General features: G+C 35.5%; 1 protein-coding gene across 2 annotated transcripts; it reads left to right on the top strand.

The window, feature by feature from the left end:
- The first annotated feature begins 2602 nt into the window (after positions 1–2602).
- Positions 2603–21203, top strand: rtn2a (reticulon 2a). 2 transcript variants are annotated; one of them, XM_016463299.1, is made up of 10 exons: positions 2603–2768; positions 5496–5549; positions 6565–7053; positions 8079–8264; positions 14478–14685; positions 15969–16107; positions 18164–18233; positions 18475–18521; positions 20383–20441; positions 20590–21203. In XM_016463299.1, the coding sequence occupies exons 1-10, from the start codon at positions 2738–2740 to the stop codon at positions 20663–20665; spliced, it is 1359 nt and encodes a 452-aa protein (XP_016318785.1). In that variant the 5' UTR covers positions 2603–2737; the 3' UTR covers positions 20666–21203. The 2 variants fall into 2 exon arrangements, with proteins under 2 accessions (XP_016318785.1, XP_016318794.1); XM_016463308.1 differs by having other exon boundaries at positions 2606–2768; positions 8079–8201.
- The last annotated feature ends 1765 nt before the right edge of the window (positions 21204–22968 follow it).

The following is a 22968-nucleotide window of genomic DNA, read 5'->3' as shown; positions in this document are numbered from 1 at the left end:
TGCTCTCGACATTGTCATTAAGATCACACTATAGAAACCGCCTAAAATTAGAAATTTACTAAAAACAAGCCTATGGCAAGACATTTGGTAGGGGGGGGCACCTGGGGTGGCCAGCCAAATTTCAGGGGGGGCCGGTGCCACCCCTGGCCATCACGTAGACACGCCCCTGTAAGGGGGTAACAACTCCCCAGCTGTTATAAAATCACTGTAAACCATGGCTTCTTGGGGCTTATTGCTTTAATAAATACACACGCATGCATGCATATATTTAGAAAAATATGTTATGTTTATATATTAAATATATAATATAAATTATATGAATATAAATATATTCATGCATGTAAATATTTTCTAAATATATACTGTATGTGTGTCTTCAAATATACACAGTACACACACATATATGTACACACAAACCTTTATTTTGGATGCGATTAATCGCGATTAATCGTTGCCCAGCACTAGTTTTTAGACATTATTTTGTTCTTCTAACTGCCTAATCGCCAATAAGAACCAAATGTTGTCACACAAACTCCTAATTCACTGCTAAGTAAACATTGTGTTTCACTACTATAATTTTTTTGAAAGAGTAAAATGGTAGTGTGAATGGTTAAATAGCCAGTTAGAATGTCTCTTAAGGTAACTGTCTTTATGAATAGTAGGAATTGTCCTCCTTAGGAAGGCCCAGTTCTTGGAAGGCTTGCAGATTACCTGTATTTAAGCAGCGTAGGTGTGTGACGTTTGGATTTGAGCCATTTATACACAATGGGTGATTAAAGTTAGCGAGGGCATTTCACGACCCTGACATTCAAACCAGTGTAACTACGATTACATAACAGACACACTGACTTGTTCAGAGATTCCCTTTTTTTGTGTTTGTAGGCTGTTACCCTTACACTTTTTATATAATAATGTTTACTTGACTGTAAGCTACGATTTCACAATTACATGAATAAAGTATTAAAAAAAAGTTACAAAATCTGTCACTGGGGCAGTACCTTTTCAAAAGGTAAACCTTTGTACCTGTAAAGACTCTATATTGGTACCTTATCTAAAGTGTAAATGTGCAAAAGTGTACCTTTTGAAAAAAGCTTTTTTTAATCTTTTTTTTTTTTTTTCTGAGAGTATACACCGCTATTGCTGGACTAATGCTTACCGAAGAGATAAAGAGCCTAATCACATACTCTATTTTTTTACATTTAAAATAATGTCAAATGATTTTTTGACTCTGGCTAAGCAATGAATTCACATTTACAATGAATTACTCAGCTATTTTTGCTTTATTGTCAAGACATATTTGAAAGGCTTGACTACATTGAAAGCTATTAAATCATTATTGCCCAGAAAAAGACACACCGAGCACACATTGTATGAGAAAGGCAAATTGTTGCACTATACAGGGTAACTTCAATTACATTTTCAGCTAAATTTAAACCGTAAAACAATTAAGACATACAAAACAATTCATGAAACAACAAAAAAGTTTGCCTGATGTAACCTATGTCAGTGTGTTTTATGATTTTTTTTATTGTGTTCACTTTTTGATAAAATTCAAAAACTATTTAAGTTTTGGGGCTTGAAATCAACATACAAAGCCACTACTAAAGAAAAGACACACTGTAAAACAAATTCCGTAAAATTTACGGTAAAAAACCGGCAGCTGTGGTTGCCGGAATTTTACCGTAAAAAATACGGTAGCAACGTTTTAGGTTTTACAGTTTTAACTTAAATTTACAGTTAAATACCGTAATTTCATTAACTGATATAAACATCAAATTTGAAATGTAACGCAGGGAATTCTGGGAATGTCAATTTACGGTTATTCACTGTAAATTATACGGTATTTTTCACTTCCAAAAATGGTATACTACTGTAAAATTTATGTCCAATACAGTTTTTCACCGTATATAGTAGGGGAATTTACCGTTAACCATTTAACAGGTTTTTACTGTAGCATTTTTACAGTCTTTTACCGTTAAATTCACGGTCATTTTTTACAGTGCACAGTTGTGTAACTGGACCATGTGACAACTAGCCCTAGTCTCCACAGCTATAAAAATGAATTATTGCTGTTTTAAAATAAATAATTCTTTTTAAATAAGTATTTAAATAACATTTTTTTTTAAATAATATCGTTATTACGTAATACTAAATAACATTGAAATTATTGAAAAAAATATATATAAAAAAAAACTATAGCGATACACATTATATCAAAATATATATTTCTTTAATTGTAATTTGATTTGTATTAATTTGTCTGTATGTGAACCTGTGTGGGCTGCTGTACTCGTTCTACATCGTGATGTAGAGTAGCTGATAGACCATGTGAGCATTTCTCATTTGCTAGAGTACCTCACAACCCATGAGGCTTTGGCTCTGCTGAAGGCAGAACACAAACAAAAGCCTCATTAGACTTTTAAATTAAGCCTTATAGAGAGACAGACATTTTATATACACACACACTCATACTGACACACACACACACACACACACAGTGGCATTCTGAGTCCATTGGCTGCAGCAGAGAATGAGAGAGCGAGTGAACCTGGGAGGGGCCGTCTGATGAAGAGAGGGGAGGGTGAGAGAAAGAGAAACAGCAGTACACTAAAGGAGAGAGCGAGGGAGGGGTGCATGAAGAGCTGAAAAGAGAGGGAGCGATCCAGCTGAGGAGTGCCACAGCGCGGAGGACAGGGGGACTCCAGACTGGATGGGCCCAGCGGTGCCTTGATGGAGCATGGGTCAGGTTTTAGGGTTTTCCCACTGCAGTGAGTCTCTCCTTTGTCTCTGTATTTGTCTCTGTATGCCGCTGATGTGTTTTTATTCTCTTGCTTTGTGTCTGATGCATCATCTCGGCTGCTTGTTGGCTCCAGCGCTCATTCACCCATCTGTTTTGCTGGATTCTGCTGATGTTGCAGTGCGTACTAGCTCTGTACCTATGAATGCAGCATCGATATAAGACTTGTGCTGTTTACAAATGTATTTGAGGGAAGGGCAATGTGGAAAAAAATGGAAAATTGTTGTCATTAGTAATAATCTGGCATGATTTGGTGTAACAATTGCTACAATTGATTTGTTTTTGTATAATTTGTCCTATAGATTGTGAGTGTAAACATTGAATACTGAATATAATACAAATTATATTCTAGTTTACACAGAAAAACAATGCATTTTTATTGTTATTAATTGATTCTAGTATCTATTCTTTGTGATGGGGATGTTTGAAGGTGAATTGAATTGGTTCTATCCTTTAAATCAAGGGTCTGTGGCTGTGCTGTATTGTTTGAATTAGTTTCCGAGAGGGAAACAAAGTATTTGTAAAACAAAAATACAATATTATGGTGAACTTCCAAGCCAAGAAGGTAAACTAAACACAAATTAAAAATGTTTTAAGCAGTGCTGTCAAACGATTAATCGCGATTAATCGCATCCAAAATAAAAGTTTTTGTTTGCATAATATATGTGTGTGTTCTGTGTATATTTATTATGTATATATATAAATACACATGCATACAGTATATATTTTGAAATATTTACATGTATTTACGTCTATATTTATATTCATATAATTTATATTATAAATAAATATATTTCATATATAAACTTAACATATTTTTCTGAAATATATACATGCATGTGTGTGTATTATATATACATAATAAATATACACAGTACACACATATATTATGCAAACAAAAACTTTTATTTTGGATGCGATTAATCGTTTGACAGCACTAGTTTTAAGTACATTTACAGTGTACTACATGACTCAATAATGATTATTTTAATGGCTTTGCAATACACTCTTTAAAATAAAAGTTATTTGATGGTTCCATGAAGAACCTTTGACATAACAAAAGGCCCTTCATAATCGAAAAAAGTTCTTCAGATTATTAAAATATATTTGAGATGGGAAAAAATGGTTCTTTTAAAAAGCTCACTGAAAGAAAAATCTTTTGAGAACCCAAAATGTCTGAAGGGCCCATGATGACCTTTGATTTGGCCCGCCATGCCATATGACAGGAGAAGGGGAAAAGGGGGAAAAACATGCCATTGAAGCTTAGCATATTAAAATCAAATCACAATAATTATTTGATAAATTTGCTTATTTTTGCATTGACATGTAAAAAATATTATAACTGAATTTGATTTAAAAATCTGAAGAAAAAAAAATATATGTTGTTCCATTATAAAAAAAAAACGTATACATTTTAATAATAAAGTTGGATATAATGCAACATTTTCTTTTGTCTAACAGCCCTCAGTCGAGTTCTAAAAGTACTTCTATTACAGCTATTTCATGTTCTATTACATTACTATGAAACCCCCTTTTGGAACCTTTATTTTTAAGATTGTATGCAAGTATGTAAATTTAATATATTAAGGCACTAAATGCATGTTTTGTAGACCAGACATGAAATGCAATGCTCGTTTTTGTACAGTGACAGAGAGCTGAAAAGGAAACCTCTGACTTAAAGATCTGAACAAAGCTTTGTTCCTCAGTTTGTTTCACTCATCCCATTGAGCAAAACATGAAATGGAGGCTCAGAGGCTTTTATCACAGGTCTCTTTTATGGATGCCCATAACATTCAAATAGACATGAGCTGGCTAAGCCTGCTTCACTTTGCAGTTGATTCTTGGCAGGAACTGCCCACTTAAAGGAAAGGTCTGTATGACCAACAGCAACTATTTGAAAAAACAAACATGTAGTGTTAAGGGCAGCTTTCACAAATATCACAGTGGAGGACATGGTAATAATTTCTGTCCTGCTATTAAAACTATACTAAGATGAAAATTTACTCACCCTCAGGATATCGAAGATAGAGATGAGTTTGTTTCTTCATCAGAACAGATTTGGAGAAATGTAACATTACATCACTTGCTCACCAGTGCAACTAGTATAATATACACAGTGAATGGCAGTGAATGGGTGCCGTCATAATTTCTTACAAACATGCATCTTTTCACTTCACAAGATGTTAATGGATGGATTAAAGTTATGTCGATAACTTGTGGATTATTGTGATGTTTTTATCAGCTGTTTGGCCTCTCATTCTGACGGCACCCATTCACTGCAGTGGATCTGTTGATGAGCAAGTGATGTAATGCTACATTTCTCCAAATCTGTTCTGATGAAGAAACAACAAATCATCTACATCTTGGATGACCTGAGAGTTAGTCAATTTTCAGCAATTTTGTATTATTTTTGTGAACTATTCCTTTAACTTATTTTATGCTGTGTAGAATTAGTTTCATATAAACTTTACAAGCTGAATTTTTATACACATCTGCATTGAACAGTTCATGATGAAAATAGTCACATCGCTGGACAATTTCCACATTTTACTTAAAATTGCTGCAGAATTCTTGCTGTGTTCTTTGCTGACCAGTTAATGGAAATATATTAGGAATAATAATAATAATAAACACTAGGACAATAAAATTTAAAGTGATTCCCTTAAATTGAGGATCATATATTGCTCTCTCATTTCAGAGGAATTCGGAACAGTGAGCTCAACACCTGACTCCACGCCTCCCTGCTCAGATGGTAATATTTTCATATACAGTATATTTACACACATTCAAATATATGAGTGCTTCAGTTATATTTGCATGTGTTCCTGATATCCACATCTATTATAGCCCCTTAAAGGGATAGTTCACCCAAAATGAAAATTACCCCATGATTTACTCACCCTCAAGCCAACCTATGTGTATATGACTTTATTTTTTCAGATGAATATAATCATAGTTATTTAAAAAAATGCCCATGCTCTTCCAAGCTTTATAATGGCAGTGAATGGGTGTTGATAATTTGAAGTCCAATAAAGTGCGTCCATACATCATAAAAAGTGCTCCACATGGCTCTGGGGGGTAAATAAAGGCCACCTGAAGCGAATCGATGCATTTGTGCAAGGAAAATAACCATATTTCCAGCCTTATAAACCGCAATCTCTAGCTTCCGCTAACTGCCGTACAAGTGTTCACGAGAGAGTGGCGTTCCAGCGGATGACGTAGGCGTAGCGTAAGCTCCGGTGAGAATATGCTAGTCACGTGAGAACTAAGTTTTGTTTACAAGCAAAGGAAAACCAGTCTCCTCTTGGCTTATATCAAAATCCTCTGACATTTTTCTTTACAAATTGCACTTTTTATGATGGATGGATGCACTTCTTTGGATTTCAAAATCTCAACACCCATTCACTGCCATTATAAAGCTTGGAAGAGCCAGGACATTTTTAAAAATAACTCAGATTGTATTCATCTGAAAGATTAAAGTCATGTACACCTAGGATCAGGGCCGTTTCTAGCCAATTTGACGCCCTAGGCGAAATCCCTATTGCCCCCCCCAATATATATATGTGTGTATATACAGTATATGTATATATTCCCTTCAGCTGGTGGCGCCCTAGGCGACCGCCTAGCTCGCCTATGCCTAGAAACGGCCCTGCCTAGGATGATGGCTTGAGGGTGAGTAAATCATGGGGTAATTTTCATTTATGGGTGAACCGTCCCTTTAAAAGCCATCATCTGCATAGCCCTAATCATGAAAGATTTTTCCTTAGGTGGAAATGAGGAGTCCGACTTCCCAGAACTGCAGACGGCCAGGGAATGGTCTGACGACGATGAAGGCCTGGAGGATGATGACGCATGTCTCAGCAGCTCTTCCGTGTGGGGCACACCACGTCAGAACTCCTTTGAGCTCACCTTCTCCTACATTGCCTTCTCCGAGAGCGACGGCTCATCGCGGAGAGACTCGGGGCGCCGCAGGACTGGCGGGAGGGGCGGCCGCGGTTCACTGCTCCGCATGGACACTCTGGAGACCCAGGGACCTCCGGACTCCCCTGCTGTGGATTGGGACCCTCATGCCTTCTTGACTGTAGAAGGGGAGGGAGACGCCGAGGAGGAGAGCCTGCAGTGGACTCTAGAGCCACAGACTCACAGGGTGGAGGAGTTTCAGGATAAAGACACAAGGACATGGGAAGCAACGGAGGAGATCTCAGGCATCCAAACATACAACTTAACATGCAGTCATCAAGATGAGCAAATAACAGGTGCTTATGCATACAAAATGTAAACAAATGTGTGTGTTCGCATGTGTGCATGATGCATTTTAAAATAGCTAGGTTCAAAGCAGACACTGACTTGAATTAAAGGGACCGGATCTGGCCAGAAAATCATAGAGACTTTGAAGGTGGGGTCTTTAGTCTTTAGGCCAGTAAGAAACCACCCAGAAAACCCAAATGAAAAGCATAGCAATGCACTAAAATACCTGAACAGCCACATAGGAAGTCTGTAGTAACTACTAACAGCAACCTGAATGATGGAATCTAAAGCAGGCTTTCTGTTCTGGCAAGTATACATATTTTTTTTTAAATATTGATTATTAATCTATTGATTGTATATACAGAAAGGTTATATAAAATACATTAGTATTTTATTTTATAAAATAAAAATAAAATGCTATTGTTAATTATTTATTAATAAAATTTTTACATAATTAATAAAATTGCATCTTTAAATTATGTGTGTTTATGTGTCAATATGCACACATAAATTTCATTGTAATTGGTAAATTCCAATTTTAAATATAAATAAATCACAAACTGTAAATGTACATTTTTTTGTTTTAATTAATAAATAATTACTAATAAAATGGTATTTTATTTTAAAATAAAAATTACAAATTACAAAAGAATGTGTATATAAGTATTTTACTTTTCAATACTTTTTAAAATTTAATTGAATCAAATTTAGAATTATATATTTTTATAATAAAAATCAAATATTATTTATTCATTAAAATATTTTTACATAATTTAAAAAAATTACATGTGTGTGTGAAGATATGTATTTCATTTTTTATAAAAAAAAAAATTTGATACCATTATGGATAATTTGTTAAAAATAATGATTAATATAATCACGTTAAATAATGAAAATAATTATAAATAAAATCATTCATAAATTATTTACAATAGTATAAGCAAATATATATACTGAAAAAAATGTTCATTCACCATAGAATCAGTGTCATCCAGATAGTATCATGGTGATTAATTGTGAATTATGTCTGCAGTACCACAGCTTCATGGGTCAAACCCTTCTGTTGCCACGGAAACCACCGCCACCCTGCAGATGGTGGAGCAGTCACACACAACGCCTCCTGCCAATGGACGAAACACTCAGGAAGAACAGCTCTGTAAGCAGTGCTACTCCACTGTCAACTTAACAGAGGGGCCAACAGTTTGCATCCAGATAGCAGGTTAGACATCGCTTCCCATCTTTATAGTCAATTATCTGCTCCCTGTTTCGCCAAGACCGCTATAAATGCCATATTCTTTAAAGCCTGGTCGTTTCTGACAGCACTTAATCAGTCAATATGTCAATATGTAAAACAGATCCCAGGGATATGGTTTCTCTTGTTCATGAGAAGCACAGGCTTCCCACATGTGAAGATAAATGCTGGTGTTTTATTGGAGAATACAGTTTCCATCGCCATGGTAACACACTCCAGGGGCTGAACTGTAATGGGCTGATGCCACTGAGTGGATTCCTGGCCGGTCTGTCTTCTTCTAAAAGTAGAGTCATGCTCCCTGTATGTGCCATACGGCTCAGAGTCATTATGGTTGGCATGTGCTTCCAGCGTGGAGGTTAGAAGGGCGGTGGCAAAATGCATTCTCATGTGCACTGAAGAATATTGACTGTAAAGAGCCTTCTGTGTCCAAAACGTAACGTAAACACAATACAGAAATTGTCATCATCCAGAACAACAGATGTTCACAGTCAATTACGCATCATAGTAATCTGTAGCAGAAACAGATGCACTTTAAGAACATATAACACACTAACACTGCACAATAGATCTATTTATTCAGTGATTCTCAAAGTACATTCACAAACCACTTACATGTACACTGACAAAAATATTGTTTATTGATTTATTTATTTTTTGCTAAAAAAAATCTAAAATACATTGTTCTCCACAGAAAGCACACACCATGGAGCGATGGGTGGAAGGGAAAATAATAATAACAATAATAATAATAATAAAATATAATTAATTTATTAGTAAATAGATAATACAAAAAACTTTAAGACACAAAAAATACTTGTATTCAAGATACAGTACGTGAAAACAAAAATTATACTTTTCAGTTAAATGTATCAAGGATTTTTAGGTATCTTTACTGGAAAGCATATCAAAAAACATTTCTTAAAAGGATATTTCACCCAAAAGTGAAAATGCTGTTATCTTTCCACATTCCAAATCTTCTTCCAAAACCTTCCAAGTTAATACTTTTTAATTTAAAGCTGCAGTCCGCAACTTTTTTTGGTTAAAAATGACCCGAAGTGGCAGACTTGTTACTTACTTGCTCAGATGGCAATATACGGTGAAAATTCTTATTTGGGTCATATTCCAAGACGTAGGCTAGAATCAGTGATTACGAAGTACAGTAAATATCCACACCTGTGCGGTGACTGACTGCCACACATACTCCTCAGGACATTAGATTCTTCCACGCTGGAGCCGAGCACAACCCACGCAAGGAAGATAATTCCGCTCGCAGCTGCAATTGCAGGTTTTCAAACAGAGATGGTGACAAAGAGGCAAAACGTACTGACTGCAGCTTTAACAACTACCTTACTAACTATTAATAAGCAGCAAATTAGGAGTTTATTGAGGCAAAAGTCATAGTTAATGTGAAATCTACACGCTAATACACACTATACTCATAGTCACCAGTGCTGATGTTGTCAACATTAATCATCTGAGAATAAAGTATAACAATAATAATAATTTGAACGGTTTGATGTGATATGAGCTAACCGATCTTTAGATTGAATCACCATTGGTAGCGAGATTTATGGTAATGCATTTTTCCTCAGTTGGTCAGAACAAAAGTGGCAGACTTGTTACTTACTTGCTCAGATGGCAATATACGGTGAAAATTCTTATTTGGGTCATATTCCAAGACGTAGGCTAGAATCAGTGATTACGAAGTACAGTAAATATCCACACCTGTGCGGTGACTGACTGCCACACATACTCCTCAGGACATTAGATTCATCCACGCTGGAGCCGAGCACAACCCACGCAAGGAAGATAATTCCGCTCACAGCTGCAATTGCAGGTTTTCAAACAGAGATGGTGACAAAGAGGCAAAACGTACTGACTGCAGCTTTAACAACTACCTTACTAACTATTAATAAGCAGCAAATTAGGAGTTTATTGAGGCAAAAGTCATAGTTAATGGTTTGTTAATAGCGAGAATTGAACCTTAAAATAAAGTGTGACCTCTTTTTCCATACAATGAAAGTCAATGGTGTTTCAAATGGGCTTCATACTGCTTTGGAGTTCTCGTTTTTGGATGAACTATCCCTTTACATTAGATTTTTAATTTGACTTTTTGCAGTGTAAACATATTTGCATGTAAAACCTGTGTCCAACTGTTTTGTGCATAACATTTTTTTTCCAAATTTAGAATAAACTTTAGAACCACCTTAAACAGACACGCCTTGTGAAATCCATAACCCGAGAAGCTTCCTGTTGTAGATGTTACTTAACCAGTAAGCCAATGAAAATGTGCAATTTGAAAAGAAGAAAGGAAAGTGAGAATAGAACTGCAATATTCTGTAAAGAATTATATTGAACAGAGTATAGGGTGGTGCATGAGTATGATTATTTTAATGATTAAACAGTGTTTGAACATTTTTAGTATGCTTTAGTATGATTTGTCTTCTTTATAACAGTAGTTGTAGGATGAGTCAAATCTAGTATATATATATTATACTAAAATCAAGTGTAGATATTAGATTTAAAGTGGTATTACATCATTAATTTGTCTGAACTGATCACATGTAGATGTACAGTTTGTACAGTGTATTTGTGAGTGAGTGTATTTGTCAGTATAACTGCCTCTGTCTTCTTTAATGGGGCGGGCACAATTGTGCAGATTTATTTTTGGGTTGTTGGGCTGGGGGGCTGCTGACAGAGCAGACCCAGCCAAAAACAGCTTGAGGGGTTTTCAGAGAAGATCAGGGACATAGACACAGCCGAGAGAGGGATCGGCCCATGAAGACTCCAAAATGACCAGTAAAGGTGAGGGAGCAGGAAATACACAAACTGGGACTTTGAGAATATAATTATCTGAGCTGAGAGCACTAAGAGACATGGGTTAGGTGAACTTTTATTTCTGTCTGAACCACATAGCAAAGAGTTGAGAGTTTAATCCTATGCTGTCATTTGAGTTCAGTCTATTGTTTTTACTATTTTTGATTACGTAAGCGAGAGATGTGTGTGGCATCTCATAAAATGAGGCAATGTGTTTTTGTGCGGGAGATGGAGAATGAATGAAAACTGAACATTTTTATGTTCATGTAGAAGTTTAACTTCATAATACACATCTAAAGTAGATGTTATTCTCAGTTTGTATTTACTTTATTGGTTAATTGCAGCATTTGCTCGTCAAATATTAAATTATAGACCCTACATAACTGTGGTACTTTCATAGATCTCTTATATCTTCATGTATCTCTGGTATCTTTCTTCAAGTTTATTTATTTGGTGAATAAGTCTGTAGTCAGTCATTACCGCAAAATAAAACCCTTCAGGATGATTCTGATCTCTTTGTCTAGGTTGCTATTTAGTGATAATGACCGACTGACTATATTATTCAACAAATAATCATGCTTTTGTTGCTAGCATTACTGAAAAACTACTGAAAATTCTGTAACTCTCATTCAATCTGAAAGTACACAATTTGTTTCTTTTAGAAACTAGTTTAGAATGTCATTAGCTTTGCGTTTGTTTATATTGCCTGAGCTGAGCAAGCTTGTTAAAGCTAACTGCGTCAAATACGTCTGCTGAACCACCTGGCGTAACAATAGACAGATTTGTCTAAAGCTAGAGGCTTGCTATACATTACGTTTAGGTTATAAATAGTCCATCCACCTGCTGCTAGGTCCACCATTCAGAGTCGCACAACAGACATGAATGACATTAGCGCTGAGGTAATTCTGAATGGATTAGCCACAGTATTAGCCTGTAAGCTATTGCTTTGCTTATACGAGTCCCTTTAGACAGGCTACAGAATGTTTTCCTAGTGAATACAAATAAAAAGAAGTGCTTGTGTTTGAGAAGTAAAGCTGTTCTCATTACTGAGAGTCTAAGTTATGTGCAGAAGCCCTGAGACTATTGCTAGGCAATGGGATACAGGTTGAGTGCTGTCAGCAGGTGCTTTAAGGGACCACTTTAAATTCTTAGTTTCTCTTCCTTCTTACACGGCCTAAGAATAGCTGAGGTCAGCCCAAAAGACTGCTTGCAGTTTGTCTCCCTGTCATCGATAACTTAAGCCTATATCCACCGACTCATTTACTGTAGCCTCAATGTTTCTGTCGTTCCTTAGAAGTTTTGTTTTACATTTATCTACATTGATGCTTTCAAAGCATCACTGCATTAGTATTCCTCATTGTAACATTCTGTTTCAGTGTTTGTTAAAAAAATAGAGTTCTAATCAAAGGTTTGGGAGGAGCTAGTTAATCTAATCTTGCCAATCGTTATGCAAGAATAAACAGCTGATTATCTCACTTGTCACCTCATCTGCTGCCTTATATCTGTTCATTCATTATTTTTTACATGATTATCAAATGCTTTTTATTTTTCTGTGACCTTTATACTTTAAAGGGTTCGTTCACCCAAAAATGAAAATTAGGCTGCATTTTACTCACTGCGTTAGGCATCCTAGGTGTATATGACTTTCTTCTTTCAGACGAATCCAGTCAGAGTTATATTAAAAATTGTCTTTGATCTTTCAAGCGGTTTAATGCCACTCAGCGGAACTTAAATAAAAATCGCCCATCCATAAAAAAAAGTGTCTCACACGGCTCCGGTGGGTGAACAAAGGCTTTCTGTAGCGAATCGATGCGTTTTTGTAAGAAACATATCCATATTCAAAACGTAATAATCACTTGAATCTAGCTTGCGCTCACTGTTGTAAACAGAAGCAGTTCCGGGGGAATGACGTATGAGGTCGGCTTTGCGCATGCGGAAATGCAGGGGAGAGATCAAAACAAAACAACCGTCAAGAATTAGAAGTACAAAACGAGGATTTGTAAAGAAGAATGTCAGAGGATTTCGATATAAGCCAAGAGGAGACTGGTTTTCCTTTGCTAAAGTAAGGAAACTTTGCTTCCTTACCTAGGATGCCTCGGGGGTGAGTAAAACGCAGCCTAATTTTCATTTTTGGGTGAACTAACCCTTTAAGGTTTAAGATTCTGTTCAAAGGTTTGTCTAAAATCTCTTATAGATAATCTCTATAACAGTCTGGTTCAAAAAGTAAACATTTAATTCATTTTCCCCATATGGGAATTGATTTTTAACGATAACTTCTAAACCCTTAAAGACAGACCGACGGTAAGCTACAAGGTTATTAAGTGATGGTATATGCATCCGTTAAAGTCATTACCCTGCATAATTTCAACTTTTTTTTTTTAAATCGTGTATAACAGTGGAGTTACTGGTCAAAAACTACATTACCCATAATTCTGCAGACAAATCTCCACCAATCAGAGAATTGAATTAAACAAATCATGCCAAAACAACACTTCAGTGGCCGCCCACTTCCATGAAGCACTGTGAATGACATAATAGAGTGAGTCTCCCTATTTTTATTTTGATTGTGTTATTTGCAGTGCTTCATTGTATTGTAGATCTTGTAGTTCATTGTTAAATTGTTTCCATTTCCAGTGTTACACACCTTTTTGTCAGATTTCCAATATGTTTTTGCTTCAAATCAAATTTTATTTGGTTCATGGCTTATAACTGTTTAGCAAAAAGGGACTTTTTAAAAAAGGAATGGGGGAAATACTTCTGGAACCAATGCCGCTGAAACAGTGGACAAAGATTAAATATAGTGCCACATAATTTGTTAAACTAAGACATGTTTCTGGTTTGTATCAACCACTCATTGCTCTTCATTATCCTTCACCTTAATGGCACAAGTTGATAAGGATGTTGTTCGAGATACAACCCCAGAGTTAAGCCTAACCTTAAGATCTGATTGGTTGATCTGAATGTTGTTTCAGGTCCAACAAGGTTGTTGGTCCAAGAACATGTCCTACTTGAGCAAATCCCATTAAGCTTCCCATCCATTCTATTAGAGGTGCTCTCAAAACCCCAATCCGAAGTATTAAACTTTGACATGAATCCCACACGTTTGTAATATAGACATGAATAATATCTTAAATCAAGTGGCTTGTTGAGGAGAAACATGCCACTGTGAATCTAAGTGACATTGTAGGAGTACATTGGAGTATTTTGAGAACACTGAAGGAGTAAAATGATGTCAGAGACTTTAAATATTTAAGCAACCACAAAGCAACACCCTGGAAATCACCCACAGTTGTCCACCACAGTTCTTAAGAAACCATCTGTGGTTTTAAACCCAAGCCATTTTCTTTTTCTCGATCCATGCAGTGATGGACCTGATCTACTGGAAGGACATGGAGCGGACGGGGATGGTGCTCACAGGGCTGGTGGTGGGGCTGCTGTCCCTGTTCCAGCTGAGCATCATCTCTGTGGTGTCCACGCTCTCCCTGGCCATCATGTGCTTCACCATCTCTGTCAGAATCTACTACAAACTGCTGCATGTGCTCCAGCTGGGAGATGGAGTTCACCCTTTCCAGTGAGTCTCTGACCTCTTCTCCAGTCTTCTTCAGTTTTTATCTGATTCCAGATATTTTCTCAACATATCCTCACCTTAGTACAAATAGACCAAAATACTCATTGAGCAGAGCAACATTATGTGGGGGTCTTCTATACAACAATCTATTTTTTCAAGATTTTTAAAGCAAATTTCTTAATAATTTTAAATAATATCAAAGAAAGACTGTATATAAGTGAAATTAATTGTAATGTGCAAATAAGCTAAAACAATAAATATATTAACATTACGATTAAACTATATTTAAACTATTCTTTCAGAAAATTAACAGGGTTGACAGTTTTTTACATTCATTTGACATCACAAGCCTTGTGTTTAAACATCAAGAGACTACAAGGTGCTTATTAGAAATAGGTTAATACTAATATTTTGGCTATACAAAATTATGGTAACTGTTAGATTCTTCTCTACTTCATAAGGTATACCAATTTACATTTACTGCAGTGTTCAAGGGATTTTTAATAATTTTACATGCTTACAATAACAAATAGCCCATTTTCAACATGGCCAACATTTTTGCCGCTTATGAAGTTCTTCAAAAGTCTAGTGTATTGCATGTCACTTGTGCCCAAGATGTAATTTTGTCAGATTTTGCAAAAAGTGTAGAAAATGTATTTTTGGCCATTATTAGAAGATGGATTAAATGATGGAAGCCCGTTTCCGCCACTGAATAAAAAATAAAAAATGGTTATTGCGACTTTGTATCTCACAATTTGGACTTTTTTTCACAGAATTGTGAGATATAAACTCACAGTTGCGAGTTATAAAGTCAGAATTGCGAGATATGAAGTCACAATTTCAAGATATAAACTCACAATTCAGACTTTTTTTAAAGACTGATATGTTCTCAGAATTGCAAGTTTATATCACGCAATTCTGACTTTATTTCTCAGAATTTATATCTCACAATTAAAAGAGTTTATATCTCACAATTATGACTTTTTAACTCGCAATTGCGAGTTTATATCACGCAATTATGAGAAAAAAAGTCAGAATTGTGAGATAAAAAGTCGCAATTACCTTTTTTATTTTTTTATTCAGTGGCGGAAACGGACTTCCATATTAAATAAACTAGTGAGAGTGTGAAAGTTTTTTTTTTTTTTCATAGGGCCAAAAAAGCAACTGTGCAACTGTTAAATAAACAATTATGGGCTCTGCTTTGGATAAATGTGTCATCTTGAAAAACAAATTTACGTTTAATGTCAGTGTGTAAGGCTGTGTCTGTATGTATTGATGTGCTGCAGGTCAAATCTAGAGTTGGACATCAGTTTAAGTGGGGAAGAGGCGCAGCACTACATGCAGAAGGCCATTGTGCTGTCCTGTTCTGCCGTAGACACAATAAGGAACCTCATCTTTGTGGGCAACCTGTTCAACTCACTCAAGGTGAGGCCTGAGAACTGACGATGCTGTATAAAATTCATTCATCTGAATCTGTCTGCTAGATCAATGAAATATATTCCACATTGATGAAAAAGGATCACTCTCATAGAATGTTTAATTTAATATTTTTATTTCTCTCTCTGTGAAAAAAACATCTCTCTTTCTGAATGTATCACATTGCTAGCACACATTCATGTTTCTAGTTTTGTGCTCTGTAGTGCCTGTCAAAGATATTCTTTTCATTTCTCTTTTTTTCTGTCCGCTTCTATTTATTAAATTCTCATCTTATCTTTTTTGGTCTCTTTTCATTTTCAGTACTTGAATGTGGCATTTGTGGCTTTTGCGTTTGTTCATCATCCTCTTGAGACCCAGCAAAAAGTTTTTTATATATATATATATAACATCTTGAGAAAAACCTTAGAAACACATTGTAATGAGAAACACCCTTATAATGTTTCATAGCAAGTTCTCATATTTCATAAGAATATTTTATTCAATTGATGTGTAGTGTCTCCCCAACAGAAAGAAACCAACTAATTTATTCTTGCTTTTGAAAAAAGCAATGAAAAAAGACTAATTATACATCAAATGCTAAAGATAATTGCAAAATAATATACCTAACTGTTTCTCTTTCCATGACGTTAATAAATCCAAGGATGTTTGCATAACCACTGTGGTAATTAAAAAGGTCCTCTACAAAGGACAAAAATTATTTTCGTTATTTCAGGCCTCTCAGCTGTGCACTTAAAATAATGTCGCTCACAGCTGTCACTCTAATTACACTCAAGGCTTACCACACGAAATACTTCTGACAGTGTTTTGGGGTGTATTTTCAGGCACGTGTGGTCTATATGAGACTTGACATAGATTATCTCCCACACATTATGGCACAGAATTACAGAATCTATGATAATATTCTGCATTTTGAGAGAAAAGTAAGGTTTCTAAATTCCTATTGTGTTTTTAGGCAAAATTTTATGACAGCATTTTAAAATGCCATAAATTTTCTACAGCAAAAATAAATAAATAAATACAATACACTAAAGTAAAATAATAATAATAATAATAATAAATAAATAAATAAATAAATAAAGATGACATAATTATTGTATTTTAGTGTGAGAAGAACTTGATGAGAAATGTTTCATATTTAGATCTCTGAGGTTCCTTTCTCACCCCTCCTATCCAATTAAGCCACTACTTTTTTTTCTTTCTCTTTTTAACATTTAAATAAATACTGGCATTCACCACTTCATCTTCAATTACAGCCCATTGGCACTGGTGATACAGCAATCACCCTCCTCCTCCCTAGCTCCACTTGTCTATATCTACTTAATATGCTTTGTAAAATAGCATTTTTATCAAATAAAAAAATTTAAAAAATGTGTAAGCTATCTGAGAGTTGTCCAGAAATGATGTCTAGGAGAAACATCCGAGATATTAAAGAGATCTCTTTAGTGATTTCTTTTGTATTGTCAAAGTTTTCTGACTTTGTGAATGCATTTTTATTCTCACTATGAATAAAATCCTGATAAGTCTAGCTCTCAACATGTTTTTATGTCTTTGATTACGAAATATTCATAAATACAGTGATGATTTAGTATACTTGAGGAGCAGTTATTTAAAAGTGACCTAACTTTGTCTTTCAAACACATCTAAATCCAGCCAAGCACTGCAAAGTCTTCAGCTGAAACTCTTAATAGTCCTCATGTTTCGGGGTGTGACAGAGTCACACGGTGACCTGTGTGGAATGTGACATGGGACACATGTGGTCTTATGAGACGGGAGGATACAAGAGGGTCTTGTCCTGAGTGCGGTTTCTAGTTTCAGACTTGGTGACTAGAAACTTCACACTGAGGAGATATAAGAGGAAGCGTTTTCTCTGGGCCAGACACACTGTTTTAGATAATAATCCCAGAAAATCACATCATGCTGTGGATGTTGGGTTTGACAGAATGCTGAAGTGGCTTGAGGAATCAGATTTGTGTTTTCTGTACACTGGTTTGCACACACAAACATTTAGGAATCGAGTAATTAAAAGTTTGTTTGTTATTCCCAGTTCTTGTTGCTGATGTATCTGGTCACGTTCCTGGGAAACCTCTGCAATGCCCTTACCTTGCTCATCATCGGTATGATGTCCAACAACTTTTTTTTGTTGTTCCTTTAGTTATGCTTTGTAACTTGCATTCGGTGGTTAATCTATAACTTGCAAATCTACACATATACAAAGGCCTCAGAGATATGTTGGCCATTTTTTTTCAATTACATTACATTTTCTATGAAGGATTGACATATATTATGATGCTTTATGATCAGTTAATGCCAAACGCTTTTTTTAACTAGTCCTTCTTGTCATCATGTGCTCTTCAGGTGTGATTGCTGTCTTCTCTGTCCCTCTGTTTTACACAAGGCACCAGGTAACACAGTCTCTGTGGGCTTTAACGACAGTGGCATCTCATCTCATCCATATTCCCTATGTATTTCTCTGTGTATTTTAGCCAGACATATTTTATATTCAAATAAGCCTAAGTACTGGATATAATAAGAAACACTGTTTACATATGCTAATACCCACATGTTGTTGGTGACATCAGACATGTGATTAACTAGGGATTCATTTGTATCTGGATCATTTGTAATTCTACCACCTCATACTTTTATTATTATGTTATTTTGAATCCAACCTGGTCTCATACAAATACTGTAGCCTACCGCTGGGTACTTTTCTGCAACACCGTTTTTACGTAAGCCTACCTTAGCTACTGCACGTTTCGCCACAGTTTCAAAGAGAAATGTCCACTGAGTGGCGCTAAAACGGGTTCAATACGTGACCCTGGCACGTTTTTATTACGTTGACATAGGCTAGGTACTTATTGCTCTGTTTTTATTTCATTGCGTCAGGTACGTATTGCGGCGGTTCAGAATTCAAATATCCGGGGACTGTCGCTAAAATGTAATGCTCTATCGTGTTGGAAACCAACCCTAAACCTACCCGATAGTGTTAACAAATGCAAAACTGATATAAAAACGCATTTGTTGATGCAACCGTGCCATTTGAACTTCCTTCTATGCAGATTTGAACTGTTTTGTCGACCCGTAGTTACACGGGATTCGAACCGGAGCTCCTCGTCTCTCAAGTAGGCTACGTCTCCGTACTCCGTGAGCTACCGAACACACCGACCGTCTATGAAAACCCATAGATATATGAAGCTGGATATGAGCGATTCTAACATTCAAAAGCATCAGTTTTCAAATCTCCCAGCATATTAAAATTGTTTTGAAGTCATAATATTCTTCAAGTAATTGTGCTAAAATTACGCTTTATTAATCGAAACTCTGTAAATTTGTGTGAAAAGGAATAAAGGTGTCTGAATTTTACTGCCTCTAGTGTTAATTTCTTTTGTAAACTGCAGTGATATGTACTTATTGGTACGTATTTAGCGTCTCGCGAAAAAGTGCCCCAGGTACGTTTTTGCCATGAGACCAGGTAGTTTGAATCTCTGTTTCTTGAAAAATATATTGTATAATGCTTATAATAATAATAATGCAGTACAATACAAGTAGTTGTTTTTCACAGATTACTGTATCTTCCCATATCTTCATATATCATATTTATTCTGCACTTTCTGATATTCAAATCGGCTCTGTGTGATTAGTTACAATGTGTTTTGGCATTGCTGATGCTAAATCTGGTGTATCATATCTTCTCACAGCATAACTGAAAATGCTTTTTAATTTAATTTAATTTGTAATTTTAATGTTAGTTTTTGATTGACAGAGGAGAAAGTCTTGCTGATTAATTGTATACATTTGTCATTGTTATTTTTATAATTAATTGTCCAACAATCCAATGATTACTTTATACATGAAGGAATTATGGTTTATGTGCAGTGGTATGGAATAATATTAGATTTCTAAAGACACTATTTATAATTTTTTATTAATATAGTGGATTTACTCAGCAAATAATGAAAAATAATTTTTTTAATCAATAAAGCAACAAAAAAAAAAAGCAAGTAACAAAGAATTAAACATGAAATTCTGAAGTATAAAGAAATATTAACTTTGAAAATTAATTTTAATTGGATTTACTCAGCAAATAATGAAAAATATTTTTTTTAATCAATAAAGCAAAAAAAAAAAAAAGCAAGTAACACAAAGAATTAAACATGAAATTCTGAAGTATAAAGAAACATACTAAAAATAATATTAACTTTGAAAATTACTTTTAATACTAAGGTTAACACATATTGCTGCTCATGCTCTCTTCTTTTACAGGACAAAGTGGACAGCTGCTTTATAGCAGTGCAAGCCCACATTGACAACATAAAGGACTTGTGAGTATAGCGCCATCTTCTGCAAGAAGTGATCTTCCTATCATATCAGTGCTTCAAGTCAAGATGACTCATGATGTTTTTGATCAAAAAAGTTTATCTGACAGTTCTGATAATAAACATGTAATTGTTTTTTTTGTCTGTTGAACAGCCTTCATCGGCTGACCCAGGGTGGCGGACCACCCCCGGACCCCACTCCAGGTGGAGCTAAACCCAAAGCCAATTGAGACACCTCACAGAGGAGGAGGAGCTACAAGCTGTCACTCAAAAATGTCTTAATTAGCAGTTTGTGCTCAGAGTCCAGCCTCTGCAGCAGTGGGGGAGGGGCTAATGACACAGGGCCTTATATAGGAGGAGATACGGATTTAAGGGAGGACCATGCAAAGAACAATCTTGGATGAAAATCAAAGGCTTTGGAATTCTGTGAAGTTAAAGACACGTTTTCATTTCCACATTTCAGTATCAGTATGAGTGTATGAATGAAACACAGACCACTAGGATACTTGAACCACCTGTACAATAACAGCCCCTTGAGAGTTATCTGAATAAACATGGATGACTTCAGTGAAGTAAAAGCAGTGACGGCTTTCTGAATCCAGACTGACTGCAGTTCACCTACCAGAAAAATAATGCAGGACCAGTTTCCAAATGGGGTTTTTACTTATGACAGTCTCGAAATATCTCGTTGTGTCGGTGTGTGTGTGTGTGTGTGTGTGTGTATGCGTGGCCAGCTTAAGCCTGTTAAAGTACCTAAGAGCTATTAAAACCACAATGTTATTTTCTTTTCCAATGTTTTGTTTCCTTGGTATTATTTCAATGTACGTTTGATTTCCAATCAAAGTGAATCACTCTCGCCACCCTACAGTAATACCAAAACTTGGCTGCACCACATACTTGACAGCTGACCTTTGTACAAAAACACTTCAGAAGAATCACCACGTGGCTTATCACTGAGGTCAGGTGAACGTTTGACCTCACGTGGCAGAATGAATCAGTCAAATGTCTTTTGAATCACAACATCCCTACTAGATGAATGTCTTTTGAATCACAACATCCCTACTAGATGGCATTTCAAATGTAGGGGGCTATAATGGCTTAAATCAACAGTAGTTCTTTTGGCACACAAAAATAATGTATGACTTCAGAAGACATGGAATATATGGATGAGATGTATGGACCACTTTTATGGTGCTCCAGAGAGAACAGTACAGATGGTTAAGTAGGTGATATGCTTCCATATAAGCCATATTTTAGGGACCAGAACCCTTGTGAAAAGTAGTACACTCTAGCATACTTTTAAAAAGAGTACTTATTACAAAAAAAAGATACTTCAAGTATGCTGTAAAGTTGATTGCCAAATGTACTGACAAATATTTAGCTATGGTAAACTCAGATATACTTGAATGTGATTTCTATTCATTGGCTGCACCACATACTTGACAGCTGACCTTTGTACAAAAACACTTCAGAAGAATCACCACGTGGCTTATCACTGAGGTCAGGTGAACGTTTGACCTCACGTGGCAGAATGAATCAGTCAAATGTCTTTTGAATCACAACATCCCTACTAGATGGCATTTCAAATGTAGGGGGCTATAATGGCTTAAATCAACAGTAGTTCTTTTGGCACACAAAAATAATGTATGACTTCAGAAGACATGGAATATATGGATGAGATGTATGGACCACTTTTATGGTGCTCCAGAGAGAACAGTACAGATGGTTAAGTAGGTGATATGCTTCCATATAAGCCATATTTTACGGACCAGAACCCTTGTGAAAAGTAGTACACTCTAGCATACTTTTAAAAAGAGTACTTATTACAAAAAAAAAGATACTTCAAGTATGCTGTAAAGTTGATTGCCAAATGTACTGACAAATATTTAGCTATGGTAAACTCAAATATACTTGAATGTGATTTCTATTCAAACTTGTATGTCATTCTTTAAAAATAGGGTTGTAATTACACATTTGTAAAATATATTAACCTTACATGTAATATCAAATAACACTACTGTTAAAGTTATAATCAAACGTTTACATGTGCTTTAATATGTTAGTCAATATGTCAAAATACATGTACTTCTGTAAAGCACAACAAAAGATTATTAAAACATAAGATTTAAAATGTACTAGTAAAACCTTTCATTTGACATTATCACAAACGGCACTTTTTAAAAAGGTTTCCATGGCCATTAAGCAATGGAGGGTCAGCAAGACTATAATTCCCTTCCTCCCTCTGCACTCTTCCTAATAACATCAGGAAGCCTTTAAGCCTTAAAAGGTTTAGTCACAGGCCTGAGTGGATGCTGATAATAACACTTTAACACATACTGTATGTTGTAGTTTCACTTTTCAATTTTTTGCTTGGTTTTGTAATATAGAGAATTTTTCAAACTTTTTTTATGTATTTATTTAAAAAAAAAACACCATAGACATTTCATTGAACTGATACCAATATTGTCTTTGCTGCAGGAAAACATGCTTTCATAATTATAATGTCCTCATCAGACATTAAGAGACAAATATA

Source organism: Sinocyclocheilus anshuiensis, unplaced genomic scaffold (assembly GCF_001515605.1).
Source record: "Sinocyclocheilus anshuiensis isolate Anshui unplaced genomic scaffold, SAMN03320099.WGS_v1.1 scaffold513, whole genome shotgun sequence".
Classification (NCBI taxonomy): Eukaryota; Metazoa; Chordata; class Actinopteri; order Cypriniformes; family Cyprinidae; genus Sinocyclocheilus; species Sinocyclocheilus anshuiensis.
This window is presented reverse-complemented; position numbering and strand designations above follow the sequence as displayed.